Here is a 17,030-nt window from a genome sequence, read left to right as displayed (position 1 = left end):
ATGGAAAACAATTGTCACAATAGACGAAGCATGGGTGTATTTAAATGATTGTAACAAAAAAAAGAGCCATTTATTATCATAAAAGGGGAGAAAAAAAATTAATTACATGGTTCAAAGAATCGAAAAAAAGTTTTTTTAAGGGATTCATGATTGTTGCTGGGTTTTCTTACAATGGCAAGCTAAAAGTAAAGAGAGTGCGAAAAAATGTCAAGATTAACTCCAAATATTATCAGGAACCTATTTTATCGCCAATTTTTCTGAATGAAATACCATCGCTTTACCCACAGTGCCATCCATCTGCGAGACTCCATCAGGACAAAGCTAGCAGTCACACATCAAAATCCACTGTAAATTTCGTAAAAGAAATGGAACAAAAAACTGGTATCAAGGTCATACCCTTCACTGATATCCCTATTAAATGTCCCGATGTGTCACCCATGGATTTTTGTGCTTTCGAACGTTTAAAAACTGCATTATCCAAACGTTGTCCCAAAACCCTAACAGGACTCTGGAAAGCTGTTCGGGAGGAATGGGATAGAATACCTCTTCTGCCACTTCAGAAGGCATTATTATCCTGAAAATTGCGGTGTCGAAAGGTAGTTCAGAATAAGGGATATCAAATAGAACATTTAAAACACAAGAATTTTATGTAATTTAGTTTTGTGAATACAATATACATCGTCTTAAAAATGTGTGAACAGCCTCTGTATTAGATAGTAAGAGGTCAAGAAGTAGGCAAAACTTCAAGTGACATCTTCAGGAAAGTCAGAAATTTCACACTTATCATACCAATAAACTTAAGGCCGAAAAGTCGAATTTCTGGACTCATAAGGGATTTACGGTTGACTGGTTACATACGATAATTATCTAAAACGTCCACTGACAATAATCTAAACAATTGCTGTCCACGCGTATATTTTTCCACCTGAACACACATCTCGTACGACTACGCACTGTCAATGAAGGCTACGGACTTCTGAAGATAAGTAACAGGAAGATGAAATCAAACCACCTTAATACGAGTCTTCTTCTTGGAAAGTAGATGTTTGAAATGAACAGGAAAGATGGAAGCCATGAAAAATGAATGCTCAATTTCCTAACATACACTTAACTGATAAGGTTTATTCTTTAAGGTTTACAGCGGTACCTAGAGCCATCGAATTTTGAATAACGTAGTTCTCCACCCGAACATGAACACCTGGAAGCCCGGAATTTGAATTTCGAATTTGTTTAATTATCTACTTTATATTTTGGAAAACTTTGAAGAATTTCTGATTGATTAAGAAAATCGACGATTTCGAAACCAGCAGTGGCAATACTATAGGGAACATTTTTATCTCCAGCACACGAGACTGTCTATCGAAAATTCTAAAGATATGCTGTTTTTAAATATTTTTTTTTTTTTTTTTTGATTTTGCTCTTGCATCGAAATTTATGTGTCGTAAGCGCCACGAACGTGGTATTTAATTTATAAAGTAAACGCAAAAAACGTTAATAATGAAAAGACAAAAAAAAGTTTTGTAAAGCCATCTCCGTAAGAAAAATGAACATTGATATGTTAAACTGAACAAAACAGATAAATGTATGCCAACCAATACATCGTTAATTCTAAACGTATACTGCTAAGTTGCTTTTAAAATTTTTGTAATTTTGCTATTGAGTTCTATATGGCGTAACTGCAAGGAAAATGATGCTTAATAATAAAGCTAAAAAACAGATTATCAGGAGTGATTATAACAGCACACTGGTAGACTACGAGCTGAGCGAGAACGTGAACAGCCTTAACAAATCCTTCTGGGCGACCGTGAAAATATGAAACCTTTTAGATTTTTTTTTAAACCTGAAATTACTTGTGTACACAACTCTCACCGCTTGACTAGCTGTACTAGATCAAATGAGGGAGAGGATATTTTTTAACTGGCCACCACAAGGTCCTCTGACGCTAAACAGATTATTCTTTTCTCTGGCGATATGTAACGGAAGTTGCAGATGCGTCACACCTACGTCAAGATCTGCCTTCAAGTTAAGATAAAGTACAAACAACTGTTACGGAAGCCATTAACGCAAACTTGCTGCAATTTGTATGACAATAACTGAGTTATTGCTTGACGTATTTCTCCTGCCCTTAGACATATCCCTTATCACAATTACTTATTTAATACCAAACACGCAAAGTAATTGCACGTTTTTTAATTACCCTCTATTATATTATAACAATGCCTATAATATGAATTACATCGCTACCACTAAACTGTATACAAAAAGGTTTTATTAATTTCAGGAAAACAAATTTTGAAGAGAGATAAATTTACACACATGATTAACGAACCCAATTTCAGATGTAGTATGAATAATATCACCTTGTAAGATTTACATATTCTTCTAACAGTTAACGTTTATGTATTTTGCATCAAAAACCTATTTATTAATCTTATCAAAACGCATTTTGAGAGACAGCGTATTTACACCAATCATACAACATATCTAGTTTAATGCATTACATACATAAAATCAAATGCTTTTGCATATTTTTTTTTAATAGTCAGCGTTTGTATATTGTGCAGACTGTACACTGGACCATAATGTTTGACAAACAGACAGAATTATGTACGCTGGTGAAAGCACTTGTGTTTGGAACTAATGTTCTTAACTTATTTCATCATCACTTTCCTTCTGGGCGACCGTGAAAATATGAAACCTTTAGTTCTAATAACATTTTCCTTTCGAAATAAACTAAGAAAACATACAGATGTATGTGAGTTCTTTTCCCCATGCAACGAATTTCTTTCTTACAAAATGCACTGCAACAGCTTATGCCCTAAGCTTAACAAAAACTCACTTTCTAAAAACAGACTAAATAAACGTAGAGCCGTATGGTAATTTCTTGTCCCGTGCAATGATATTTTTCTTATTATATGCAGCGAAAATGAAGACATTTAAAATTGCATTGTGTTTGAAATACACTCAATGAAAGATGAAGAAAAATTCAAACACTGGCATTACAGTAAAATGTACTAGCGCAAGTACCCGATGCCAGTTAAGTTAGAGTGAGTAATGCATCTAACAACAGAGAGAAGGATAACGCTGTAATCCTTCTCTAATAACGATGCAAAAAATACGATTCACAGTCAGATATTTTACACTCTGCTGCGATATGGAATCCACATAAAAAATTTCCATAGAAAAATAAACTAATTCTTTCTCATTATGTTAGAACAAGGACAAGCAGTTTTTAATGATTTTCGTCTTTTTAATTAAATGGTCGTAAAAGCTGAAGTTCCATCCAATATTTCACTTACATTCAATTTTAGTCGATTAAATGTGGCAAAAAAAATGATCATAATTAATCAGAAAGGCAATAACACGAACAAACAAACAAACAAGCAGACATTCTTCTTTATATATGTAGATTTTGTGAAAACTTACAAATTTTTGATTAACAAACTCTACGATTTGAAAGAGAGCAGTAGCAACACGTTTCGAGATAAAGCATTTTGATCTCCAACGCGCGAGACTGTTGCCACTCGGAAAAATAAGTGCAAAAATTCATTAAATTTGGGGAATTTTTAATTAATATGCCCGCTGATTAAAGTCTACGCAATCGAAATGGCTTCCCACGAATTTTTGGAATCGGGAATAATGTATTTAATATTTGGCAATACTATTTTTATTTCATCGTAAAACTTAGAAATATTTTATTAACATACTCTAGGATTTGAACGTGAGCAGTGGCAACAACTTTCGAAATAAAGCAGATTTTCATCTCCAGCTTGCGAGACTGTTGCCACTCGGAAAAATGAGGGCGAAAATGATCGTTTTTCCAAGTTTTTAATTAATATCTCTGATTTTAGCTGCTTTTGGGGGGGAAGGAAGTGGACGGCTTTTCCAGGATTCAGAAAAGAATTGTTTGGTGACGATAGCTATAGTCGTAATTGAGTTATTTAGAGGACAAACAAACATACTTTTTTCTTTATATATATAGATAGATTTTGCTTCTGGAGGGAACTGGATTACTACTTTATGGCAAATCACGCGAAGGCTACCTGTGTAAGGGTAAAGCTGCCTTCGTAGAGAATTTTTTAAGAGAAACTAGTTCGTATTTACATTACACACAAGGAAAAGGACAAAAACTTCCATGCAGATAGCCTCCGGAATTTGAATTTTAAATGCAGGGATTTTACTGCCTGCCATTTAGTTGGTATTCGGCCAACACATAAAATAACACAACTGTAATTGCTAATTTATTAGGCTGGAAATTTTGCACATACAGATAGATTACGATTTCTGATTATATGGACTAACCGGAACTATTCTATCTATATATTCGGATATTTTAAGTATTTAGACAAACATTAAGCTCAGTTAGGCAACTTAACTGAGCATATCAAAATCTAGACTTAATAATTTTAGCTCTGATTTTATATCGGTTTGCGGCTACAAATTTTGTGACACTGTCTATACGTAAATCGGGCATTAATAATTTTAGTTTTGATTTCATATGTATTTCTTAGTGAGCTACAGATTGTTGTGCTGCAATTTCTGTGTAATTCAGGCATTAATAACTTTAATTCTAGTTTCAAACCTGTTGGTCAGATAACATTTCCATGCCACTGTGCAAGTGCCCAGAGGGCCGATAGCTTAACTACAACAAATTAATATGATTGATCAGTGAGTATATAAAACCTAAAAACTTCAAAGTTTAATAAACCATACCCAGTAATAATTTTTAGTCTTTTAATATTTTGCATCATTCTTTTCCACTTTAAGTACAGATTACAAAAAGATAGAATAGTTAAATAACGAGGGCTAACTTCATTTCAGCGACAATATTGGGACACTATTTAATATAAAAATCAAAAATTTTATTTTTAAACCATGGCTTTATTTTGAAAAGTTTGCCGTTATTTTATATGTAAGTGCCTCCATTATTTTAAGAACCAAGAGGATGGGAGGGAACGCAGTAAACAAATTCGGGAGGGTGAAATTTGTCAACGTTAAATATTTGACGCAATTTTTGAAAAGGGAAAGGATGATTTAGTTTATCATTCTTGTGCTATTATTTTAATGCCCGCCTTCTCCAGAAAAAAAGAAAATCTGGAAAGATTCAGATTTTAAAGTCGTACCATAGGATTTCTTAAGGTTTTTTATGCTCTCGCTGGGGATCGCAGGTTACCAGCCTGCTTTTGGACTCGCTCTTACTAACACAAGTGTTTTGTTCTTTTAGTTTGTTCTTTTTGCTATTAAGCATCGCCTTCTTCGCACTTACATAAAATTCAAGAGCAAAATCACAAAATGTTTAAAAACAGCACACCTTTAGAATTCCCAATAGAGTGTTAGAGGTTTCCGTACATATTTTTCTTTTCTTATATATCTGCTATATTATTTCTTTGAAAACTAACGAAAAAATTATCACAAAAACGAGAAAGTAGGTAATGAGAGTAGAAAGTGTTATTTCATAAAAATGTTTAATATTTCTTATAAAAAACCTCATGATTTAAATGAGCTTTTATTTAAAATCGTTCGGATTTAAAAGTACAGAAAATATTTTTAGGAACTGCATTTATTACTATCACTTGGTTTGCTACTCAGGAAAGAAAGATTAAATTTGAAATTTAAATACTTTGTACCTTACGCTTTGGCAACATGCTAGTGCGTGGAGATCACAAGAATTTTATTTAAGGCACTGGCAACACTTAAATTAAAAGATAAAGCCGAATAACCGATTAAAAGTGAAAGCGAAATGATTTAACATTTTGCTGAATGGCAACAGTCTGGAGCGTTGGAGATAAAAAAAGTTCATTTCGAACAGTGTTGCCATTTCTCGCTTTCATATCATCGAGTTTGCTAAACAAAACTTCGTTAAATTTGCCCAAAATATGAAATAAATTAAAAACAAATTTGAAATTGTAAATTCGGGTTTTGCGACGCGCGTGTTCGATGTATGTTAAAAATTCGGTGGCTCTGGGTAGCGTCGTTTTTTCACAATCCGAGGAAGATACATATATACAGAGTAGAGTCTTCATTATTTAATATTTTTTAATCGCGATAATATATGGTGGCAACAATTTGAAAGGGATTAACACTGAAGTGATGCGGACAAAAAGTAAGTTTCAAGACATATATTATGTTTTGTATACATATATTATGTTGAATACATATATTATGTTTTGTATATGTGGATTTGGGGGGTAAGAAGCAAAAAAAGGAAACATTACAGACAGAATTTTATAATATTCCCTTTGCCAAGATGGAAATTACGAAACTTTGTCTAATGAGTTGCATTTACAGTTTCTGGCACTTTGATCCAAAACATACCAAACTCTTAAGTGAGCTTTTTCATTACTTAGTAATAGATTTTAAAACAGAATTGTAATTAACGTTTAAAAGGCCTAAGAGTCCCAGTGTGTAATGTTGTTCTTCATTGTGATTATTTCGTGAATGAAATATTATGGTATCTTTCTTAATTCCTGTTAACACCGGCATAAGCTAAAACTCGCTCCAAAAAGATAAACTCTTATTACGATCGGCAATTAAAAAAATTATAAATAAATCTTCGAATTCGTCGGCGACATATTTTAAGGTTAGATCTCTTCTGCTATCAGATTTACATTTATAAATTTGCTTTGCTGTACATTCTTTGCTTCATTTCACTTCTTCACTCCAGCGTTAAATAAATGCTTCAGTTAAATATTATACACATAAAAAGAAAAACATAAATTTGTGCTGATTGTTCGACAGTACAAACGAGAAAATATTTTTTAGAATTCTTGTTAGCCGATTGGAACTGACTTATTTGATTACGTCCGTTGGTGAGTTAAGTTTGAAAAAAATAACCTTGCTGTAAAAGGATAAGTAATTAAAAAAATATATAAAGATTTAATTGCGTTTAAGTGAAATGAGAGATATAAATTAAGAATTCTTACGTCGACTGAAGTGTTAAGTTTGAAGAAGTAACTCTGCTATGTAAGAATACATAAGATTTAGATACATTAAGTTTATGGTAAGAGCACGGCATAAGATTCACTTTCAAGTTTTGAATTAACTTGTGTAACTGTGTCAAATTGCATGAGTCTGTGCCTTATACTCGTCTCGTGTCCTTTCATGCGTATCTTTTTAGCTACAAAATATTAAGTTGCAATTTTATATTTTTTAGTTTATTGAGTTCATTAGCTCTTTTTCCTCCTATCTTCCTAAGTTTTGAGTTTAAAGTCTCTTCCTAAGTTAAAGCTAGTTTAAAGTATTTTCCAAGGGAAGAACTTGCCAGATATTAAAATTTCATTCAGAACTTGCAAGTTTGTTGTTAAAACTCCAAAAACAATAACACTAATTCACAGAACTTTTCTGCCCAAACTGGCCAAGACGAATTATCTAATTTAAACATTTTAATTCCAGATTTAGTGTATATTTCAATACTTAAACGAGCCCGTTCACACAGCTTGCGTTTCTAACAACTAATACTGTCATTCTGAACACTGGTATTCTAACTATTAAAAAAAAAAAAAAAAAAAAAAAAAACTTTTACACAATTTATCAAAAAATTGTAACACTGCTGCTCTTTTGTAGCTTTTTAAAAATATATTTTACGAAAATAAATTAAAATGACATCCAAGTAAAAGGCTGATATATATATAATGAAAACTAATATAATAACTAAATGTTAATTTTATATAAAATCACTGTGAAAAAATGAGTTACTAAATTACCTTAAAATTAATTACTTATTACCTTATATATATATGACAAAAACTAATATAATAACTAAATGTTAATTTTACATAAAATCACTATGAAAAATGAGTTACTAAATTACCTTAAAAATCGATTACTCATTACCTTAGACTGTTACAAAAAATTACTAATGTATCTTAAACTCTCATCGCAAAGTTACTAAATGACCTTAAAATTAATTACTAATTATCTTATATATATATATATATGACAAAAACTAATATAATACCTAAATGTTAATTTTACATAAAATCACTCTGAAAATGAGTTACTAAATTACCTTAAAAATCAATTACTAATTACCTTAGGCAGTCAGAAAAAATTACTAATGTATCTTACTAAACTCCCGTCATAAAGTTACTTCACTAACAATCAGAATAAAAAATATTAAATAAATAAATAAATAGCAAAAATTAAATAAATAGTAATACAACTAGTTCATTTTTAGCGGCAATGCTGAAAGCTTACAGCAATGTATTTACATCACCGTTATAGTTTAACCACAATACGGTCGTAATTTGCCGTACACAGCATTCCTCATACCGATACATTCGACTCTCGATACTGATTAAATCGATTATTAACAGTAACGGGGCGGGGAAGTCGGAAAGAATTAAGAGACATTCACTCACCTGGAGGTTCATGGGGGGATTTTTCATCGGCTGCGGATCCGTTGCCACCCCTGCTACCGACCGGCCAGGGCAGGCGGGGTCCGAACTTGCTGGCCCACAGCAGCGGGAAAAAAGAGTGCACATTGACGGCATCCATCTCAGGAGCAGGGCCGCCGGTTCCTAGTCAGCCGTGCGGCACCTCGTCGGCCGGCCGGCGATCCCTCAGTGGCATGGTACGGAACTGACCGCTCTTGAAAACTGGTTGCTCGATCTTAGAAAAAGAGTTCCCCGGTGAAAGTGCTTCTTTTTCTTTTCACCAGGCGACAGACGAGAAGAAAATTAAGAACCGGTGCACCCGTTTCGAGAAGGGATAAAAAAAGCAAGACACCGCTCCTTGCAGTGATGACGAGATTTTAAGTTTAGATTACGGCCGACGAGATTCGTCGGATTTCTCTTAACTTTTTTTCTTAAGGCAACCGTTACTGAGGTAGGTACGGAGAAAAAAACGTTTCTTCTTAAAAAAATAAACAACAACGAGTTCGTCCGCGTCGACTTTACATCACCGCGTCACACTCCTGTGTGCCGGCGACGAAGTGGCGACGGTTCGCGTGTGAGCCGTTCGAGCGCCACACGGCTTCTAACTGGGACCGCCACCCTCCACCACCGGTGGCTGCGACTGCAGCGCCCTCCGCGCATACTCGACCACTTTAGCCAGAAAACATCCCTTTTCCACTTACTATTTTCCCCCCTTCGTTTCCTCCTCGGGCTCTCTCTTCGTCGCTCTCTCCTCCTCGGGCCAAGTCTCCATACGTAAATAGATTCCCTCTCCGTCTCGCATTCAATCAATCAATCAGGCACACAATGCGAGAGATGCCTTCATTTCCTTGCGGATTTCCACTGGAAGATACTGCCGCGGAAATTTAATATGCGCGCCAAAATTGCTTGTTTTAATAGGCACCAAGCGCGTCTTCGCCGCGTTCGCTTTCACAATAAAAATATATTTCAACACAACTGGGTAACTATAACACGCCGGATAGGATTGTACATATCATCGGCATCATGCCAAAGTCACGAATCTGCACCCCCCCCTGTTTTCATAAAAAAGGCATTGCAGAATGTTTTATACCATCCGGGACCATTTCTCTGCACACGAGAGCCATTTTATGATACGCATTCAATCAGTTGCATTCGATCACACTCAATCAATCAATCGCTGTCAATCAACAACAAATGCCTTTATTTCCTCTGGAAAATGCTGTTGCAGAGAGCGCGTGGAAATTTGATACACGTACTAAAATTAAAATTGCTTACTTTAATGGGAATCAAGTCCGTACTCCTACTCCTTCAACCCCTTCTTCGTCACAGTCGCTTTCATGATAAAAATGTATTCGTGAACTACAGTTCTAAGAAAAAGCCGACGTCATGCGCTAGTTGTTAGTTATGACAAGTCGTCTTAGATATGTTCGGCCAGAAACTGATTTATAGGGCGATTAAATTGCACTGATCACCGCGTGCAGAGGGACCCTTAAATTATTCATTAATTTTCTAAAAAATAGCTAATATAAGATGTGTCTAAAAATGCGGGCTCCCAAAAGTTCAAATGATGTGGGTTCCCCGCTTCATACATCCACCAGTGTTATACTACGCCAAAGACATGAATCTACACTTTTGTTACGATAAACGCTGTGGTTAGGATGCACATTTTCCTAGCAATTAAATACGAAAAAAATTGTTTCTTAAATATTTTACTTTTTTTTTTTTTTTGCCTTGTTTGTTTCTGTCTCTTTTCCTTTCTTATTTATTCTTATTATTTATTTATTTATTTTCTGTTTAGTTCATTCACTATTTTTTGTTATTTACTCTCACTAATATTCCTGGTAATAATATGCACAGGATTTCAGAACTTATGTGTACATATTTTGAGAATTATTTCTCACAATTAAGTTCATTTACATATAATTTTTACTCCTTACATTGATTTTTCTTTTAATTTCATACATACTTTTTTTATTTATTTATTTTAGCTAACATAATATTTTTATGTTAATTACTATCTATACCTTCTATTTCTTCTATCAACCGTTACCAGAATGCAAATTAATTTGAGCTTAAACAACACGCGAATTTGTTATATTAGGACAGTGCTGTAGCAAACATTGCCGTTTAGCTTGAGACGATAAACCGCCTCCCACCTAAACGAACTATAGATTGGTGTAAAAAACATGGATCTGTTACGAGTTTAGGCTCACAATTTTTTTCGTCGCAGCCGAGTTTGTGTTTTACTGCTTTAAACACTCGAGTTTTAGATATCCGAAAACAGCGGTCGCTAGCATTTATTACTTTGGGGTTGTACTACGAAACGTAAAACCTAAGTAAAATTTTACTTCTTGTGTGTGTTCTGAAATTTAACTAAAACTTTTGAGTAGTTGTGAAAAGTAAGAAACACGACAAGAAATGTAAAACAAAAGATAAAATAAGTGTGATTCAGCAGCCAATTAGATTTGATTTAACCTTACAAACTTACTTTCTGTTCTTTTCTGAAAGAAGATCCAGACTATAACTTTCTTTTAAATTTGATACTAAAATTTCATATTTTTGGTTAATTAATTTCTTTTTTTGATTATATTCAGTACTTGAAAATGCGGTGTATTAATTTAAACTGCAGTGTTTTATTCCTTCTTCCACTTGCTGAAGACTTCTTCGAATCACTCTTGAACAAATGGAGAAGAAACTAAGGGGATCTTTAAAAATAATGTGGGCAAAATTAAAAGTTTAATTTTCATTTGCCGTATAAATATCTTTTAATATGACAATTTCTCTTGTTTATAATTTATATTTGTGTGGCAATCTTTAATGTATAAAAACAAGTTGCAAGCCACACTTATCAAACACAGAAAGGGGAAACTTATTAGAATTCCAACCACTCTCTGGAGAAAATTTTTAGAATCCTTCAATTTAGAAGTGATTTGGCATCCTGTTAATTTAAACCAAGAGAAGAGTAAAGATTATAAATTTTTAAAAAAATTACATGCCAAATTTAAAATTTAGAAATCTAAAAAATTAGAAACTAAAACTGAGATGAAGCCCTTTTGCATTAAAAGAATAACAGAATTTTTCATATAGTTATTCAGATATCCGATTTGGGCATTGAATATATACATGTTCTAAAATTCCAAACTAATAATGAGGATAGGAGCTATTGTTAATAAAACGTCAGAACGGTTCGCTAAATTTCCATGTAATTCTCGAAATTTAAGATTTGAGCAATGAAAATGCAAATTCGCTTCAAAGGTTTTAAAACTAAAAATCTTAATCCTAATTTTAACAGCTGATTAATTTTCTCCATATTTTCAAAACATTTAAAAAGAAATCCTTCAAAAAGGTTAATAACAATCTAAAATACATGACGTCCCCCCCATCTAAAAAATATTTTCACATAACATTAAATTTTTTAAAATATTGAAAGGTTTTAAAAGTCTTTCAAAAATTAATAACCATTAACCACATAACATTTTCATTTATTTTTTTTTTATTTTTTATTTTTTATTTTTTTTAAAGTCCAAAGGAGTAATTAGCCCAGGAGGGCTATTAATTTCGTTTTCGCATTTTGAGCTGGTTCACTATAAACGGTGCTTCACTTTTCAAATTTTTGCCACCAAATGTTAGAGCCCTGCATCATATTTAAAGAAATTAAATAATGAAGAATCTGCATGAATGTATGAATGTATGTAAAATAACCTATACAGGTACCCAGAGACATCAAATTTTGAATAACTTAGTTCTCCACTCGAATATGGACATCGAGAAGCCCAAATTTGGAATTTGTTTTATTATTTATTCCCTATTTTGTAAACCTTTAAAGAACTTTTGATTAACAAACTCAACGATTTAAAGCCAGCAATGGCAACTCCGTATGAAAAATAAAACATTGTTATCTCCAGCGGGCGAGACTGTGTATCCAAAATTCAAAAGACGTGCTGTTTTCAAATTATTTTGTGATACTGCAGTTGAATTGAATTTTATAGTTTAAGTGCGAAGAAAATGATATTTAATATATTAATGTATAAGGTATTTCTCCCACTTTCCTAGCGTGCCTTCGTGGTGTAGTGGGTTCCGCACGCTGGGTCGGTATTCCACAGGTCCGTGGTTCGGTTCCTGGCGAAGGCGCTGCTAATTTTTCTTATCTCCGGCTTCCAGAAAATCCTAATGTCTCTACAGTGGCGCCCGAACTAAAAGGATGTTGGATGAGGTTTCTCCACACCCAGGATTTGGCGATTGGGTCCCCTGAAAAACCCAGTCACCCTTTAAAAAAAGGGGGTTGTATATAACGTATTTCTCCCACCTTCTTGGCGTGTCTTCGTGGTGTAGTGGTTCTGCACGCTAGGCCGATATTCCAGTGGTCCGTAGTTCGATTCCCGGCGAAGGCTTTGCACATTTTTCATCTCTTCGGCTTTACCAATTAACCTAAATGTCTCTCCAAATGCAACACACGAAACATTAAAAAAAACGCCCCTCTGGGCGTAATATAAAATCTGAAAGTTTTCAAATCCTCCCATTTTTGAACTCGCAAATGTTAGGAAAATATTTCAGTCACATGATTTTATATTTCAAATCGAAGTTTAAAATCTTCCAGATATCTTATAAAAAGAAATTATCTGTTAAAAGAAAGCTCCAAAAAGCAGGAAAACTAACAGGCAGAATCTCGCGATCAATAATTGAATGAACAAACCCAATAAAGTACAGCTGATACTTTGTAATCCGTAATGCACGTAGCTTACTATTAAGCTAGTTACACTCAAAAAGTATTTAAGGAAAACAGAAATAAATAAATGCAGCCTGGCTTTAATACATCGTGAAAAATGTTTATACCCTCAGTAATAATCGCCTTCTGCTTCTGACGGATGACAGATAAATAGAAATAAAGATGATGGATCTGAACAACTTTCAGACTTTATTTAGATTTAAGTCTTTTACAGTTATCAAGCTAGATTAGGAAATTTTTCCTATAACGATTGGAATTTAGTATTTATCTACTTTTTTAGCTAACAAATATGCTACAATAGGGGTGGGCAAAAGCCGGTCAACGGGCCGAATGTGGCCCTTCTAATTTCTTAATCCGGCTTGTTATGAAATCCTGTACAGGGACTTTTACATGTCATTCTTCCTTGACTTTGTAGGCATGAGTCTGCATCTATTGTTTCAGTATAATATGCACATATATAGGCTTGACTACTTTAGCGATCAACTAAAGCTGAGAACCTCACATATGTTAGAAACGTGTCCATCCGCCAAGGAATATAGTCCTATCATTTCGAGCAGCTTCATTTTAGAAATTAAACAAAGAAATGTGGATGCTGTTAAGGGGGCTCATACACCTTAAACCCCTTATGATCTTCAAATATGTGACTGTTGCAAGAATTGGGATATTTTATTTATTTTAAAAGCCATTACTTCCAACCTTTTACAGCTGACTACATAATATAGCTGCTTTGGAAACTAGTAACCAGAAAGTTTGTGTTGCCACAAATATTTTTGTAATTTAATCCTCTTTGTGACAAAATATTTCGCCATGTTTCCACTTTGCGCGCATGATATTTTAAAAATGGCTAATGGTACATACTTGAAATTGGATGGAATTCTTTATATGGGCATTATTTTCTAACTGAACCAAAAATCTGATGAATATTTTAATATTGAAAAATTTTATGGACGAAAACATTACAAATTTTTTTTAATAAAATACATTTTATAAACTCAACTCAAAATAAAATAAAAAAATAACATGAAATTTTTAGAATTTTAGGTTCGCAGTAGTTTCTAATGTTATAAAAGCTATATATTAAATATGGAATTAAATTATGCAATTTTAAACTGTGCGCGCAAGGTGGAAACATGACGAAAAATGTTGTCACAAAACGGATTAAATTATAAAAATATTTGTGGCAACAAAAACTTTCCGATTACTATTTCAGAAAGCAGCTATATTATGTAGTCAGCTGTAAAAAGTTAGAAGTAATTGCTTTTAAAATAAATAAGTTATCCCAATTCTTGCAACAGTCACCTATTCGAAGATCTTATGGGCTTTAAGGTGTATGAGTGCCCTTAAGATAAAAAGACTGATCAGAAAAGGAAATTTAGGGAAAGAACATTTCACTTCTAAATTTTTATTTGGAAATGAAACTATATATGTCAATTAACATGTAAATTATTTGATGACCAGTAATAACAGATCCCGTTTATGGCGTAGCTGTAATTTCTTTTGCGTGTGCAAATTTCTGATGGGGAAAAATGTTTTCATCCCATCCATTGTGTCCAGCAAACTACCCGGCCACCGCAAAAGATCGTTACGACAGTGCTCGTATGATGCATTAAAAGAGATCTTTTTGGCTCGCACTTGACAGTGTTTGCCCAAACGTGGTCCACAAAGTTTTAGAACTACTTTTAAACAAATTTTAGCATACCTGTCAAACGATGATTGACAGCATATACTACAGTGACATCTCAACTTGATTTTCTAAAATTTCACCTGCCCATGGGGAGAATTATCAAAGCAATTTTGCTTTGATCCAGTGAACATTTGCTGGTATGGATTCGACTGGAAATCAAGGAAAACCAATAAATCTTTTGCTATAAAGTGAGAATTAATCATGGCTTTTCAAATAAATTGTAACTAGAAACAAAATTAGCAGTTTTGCTTATGATCCTGAGATAAAATGGCAGTTACCGGAAGGAAATAGTTCCTGGGAGACAGACTGCGAATTTTGTATTTTAGAAGGAGCTCGCGGACATTCGAAAGAGAATTCATTCTCATAAGCCCGAAAGAACTCAATGGAATAACTGTTTTCTGCTGCACTACAACACACAATTCAAATATGACCCAGCATATTCTAGCAAACTGTGACATAATTCTCAGCAACTTCCTTATTCACTACCGTTGGGCACCTGCAGATTACTTTCTGAAGCGAAGTCTCATTTTAGTATTATTGAAGCGATTCAGAAAATGAAAGATTCAGAGATTTAAACAGTATATAAAAAGATGGACGAAAGCATAAAGTCCACCTGTATGAAGATGCCAAGCATTGTATACACTTTCAAAGACTGTGTATCAAGTTAGCGTGTTATTTTCTTTAATTTTTGGATTTTGCATGGACTCGTTTCGATTAAAAAACTTCATACTTAGCATTGAATTTTCTCTAGAAATCTGTTCACCGTGTCTTTATAAATCACAGACTTCACCTCTGTTCACCAGGAACAAATTTCTTGTGAGTATGAATTACCCTTGAATTTTTTCAGCTTATAGTACTGAATTCCTTTTTCTCTTTTTAACTACTCCACTGCTGCAAAAGCAATTTTTAATCTATACAATATTTAAATATTAAAAAAATTAATCTGAAACCTTTCAGATTTTATATTGCGCCCAAGGGGGAACTTTTTTAACGTTTTGTGTGTTATCTTTATTTATTAAATATCATGTTCTTCCAACCATAAAATTCAATTCAATAGCAGTATCACAAAATAATTTCAAAACAGCATTCTCCGATACACAGCCTCGCGCGCTGAAGATTTTTTTAGGGAAAGGGGAGGGGTAGAGTGTTGCCATTGCTAGCTTCGAAATCGTTGAGTTTGTTAATCAAAAATATGAAATAGATGGTAAGGATATTTTATTAACAGTTAAATTTTGAGTTAAACTTCCCTTCCTATCGCTTCTTAATTTCAACTTACCCCTTCCTTAATTTCACTTACAACTTACCATTTCACTTTATCAGGACTTGTGTTCCTCTTTATTGGCGTTGGAAACATGAATGGTCCTGAATCGGAACAGGGAGCTTATTCAAGCTATGTTCAAGAAGGTGTGAAGTAGACAACACAAGCAGGAAGGGTATACGAAACCCTTTTAATCTTTTACAGGATCTTTTACAGGATCTTCCTTCAATCTTTTACAGGATCTTCCGAGCTTCGGAATACAAAGACCAACCACTTGTGGTCTGAACGTAAGAATATAAAAACTACTAACTAAAACTCTAACTAAAAACTAACTTTGAATTAGTATATAAAATGCCTAGCACTAAGATTGGCCTTTATTTAAAGAAAGGTACGTATGTAGTACGCCGAGCTGCTTAAACTACAATACGTTTGCAAATATCAAGAGGGCTAAACCTCTGCCCTTACAGGCAACCAGCAACAGAGTGAAAACTCGTAAAACTACAGTGGCAAGTGGCGTGCTTCCTATAACTCCTTCTCTCTCTCTCTTGGCAAAAAGCCACAACTTAAGTACTTGGCGTTAGCTAGACAATTTGCATAAACAAGTTAAAGCATTTAATTCTGGCCGGAAGTAGAAAATAAGAAGTGATAGTACAGTTTTAAAATAAAATAAACGTTAGTAAAACTTAGGATCCTTACAACTTTATCTTATGTAATTTTACAAATTAAAAATTCGACTAAGCATAAAATCTCAATTCCATAAAAAAAGGGTAAATTCTTAATCACTATTGTAAAAGTGGTTAATTTCATTCGGTCTAAAGGACTTAAACAGAGACGATTTCAACGGTTCTTGAGTGATTTGGAAGCTGAATATGGTGACGTTGTAGGTAACGCGGAAGTACGTTGGTTGAGCCGAGAAAAGAGACTTCAGCGCCTGTTTCCTTTGAAGAGCGAAGTTCAACAATTCATGGACTCTAAAGAGAAATCTAT

The 17,030-nt window shown here is 33.8% G+C and overlaps 1 protein-coding gene across 7 annotated transcripts in view; it reads right to left on the bottom strand.

The window, feature by feature from the left end:
- LOC118189526 (uncharacterized) overlaps positions 1-17,030 on the bottom strand; it is a 1,222,747-nt gene that overhangs the window by 237,625 nt on the left and 968,092 nt on the right. Inside the window, exon 1 of one of the 7 annotated variants that reach the window (XM_085816473.1) lies at positions 8,361-8,998. The exons of the other annotated variants lie outside the window; for them this stretch is intronic. Within the exon in view, the coding sequence (XP_085672599.1) occupies positions 8,361-8,496 (136 nt within the window). The 5' untranslated portion in view covers positions 8,497-8,998. Of the gene's footprint in view, positions 1-8,360; positions 8,999-17,030 lie in introns of those variants that run through there. 7 annotated transcript variants of the gene reach the window in all.

Source organism: Stegodyphus dumicola, chromosome 5, assembly GCF_044657685.1.
Source record: "Stegodyphus dumicola isolate Sdum_Otavi_A_Nest chromosome 5, ASM4465768v1".
NCBI classification, from domain to species: domain Eukaryota; kingdom Metazoa; phylum Arthropoda; class Arachnida; order Araneae; family Eresidae; genus Stegodyphus; species Stegodyphus dumicola.
The sequence above is the reverse complement of the archived record's forward strand: the minus strand, read 5'-3'. Positions and strand labels throughout refer to the sequence as shown.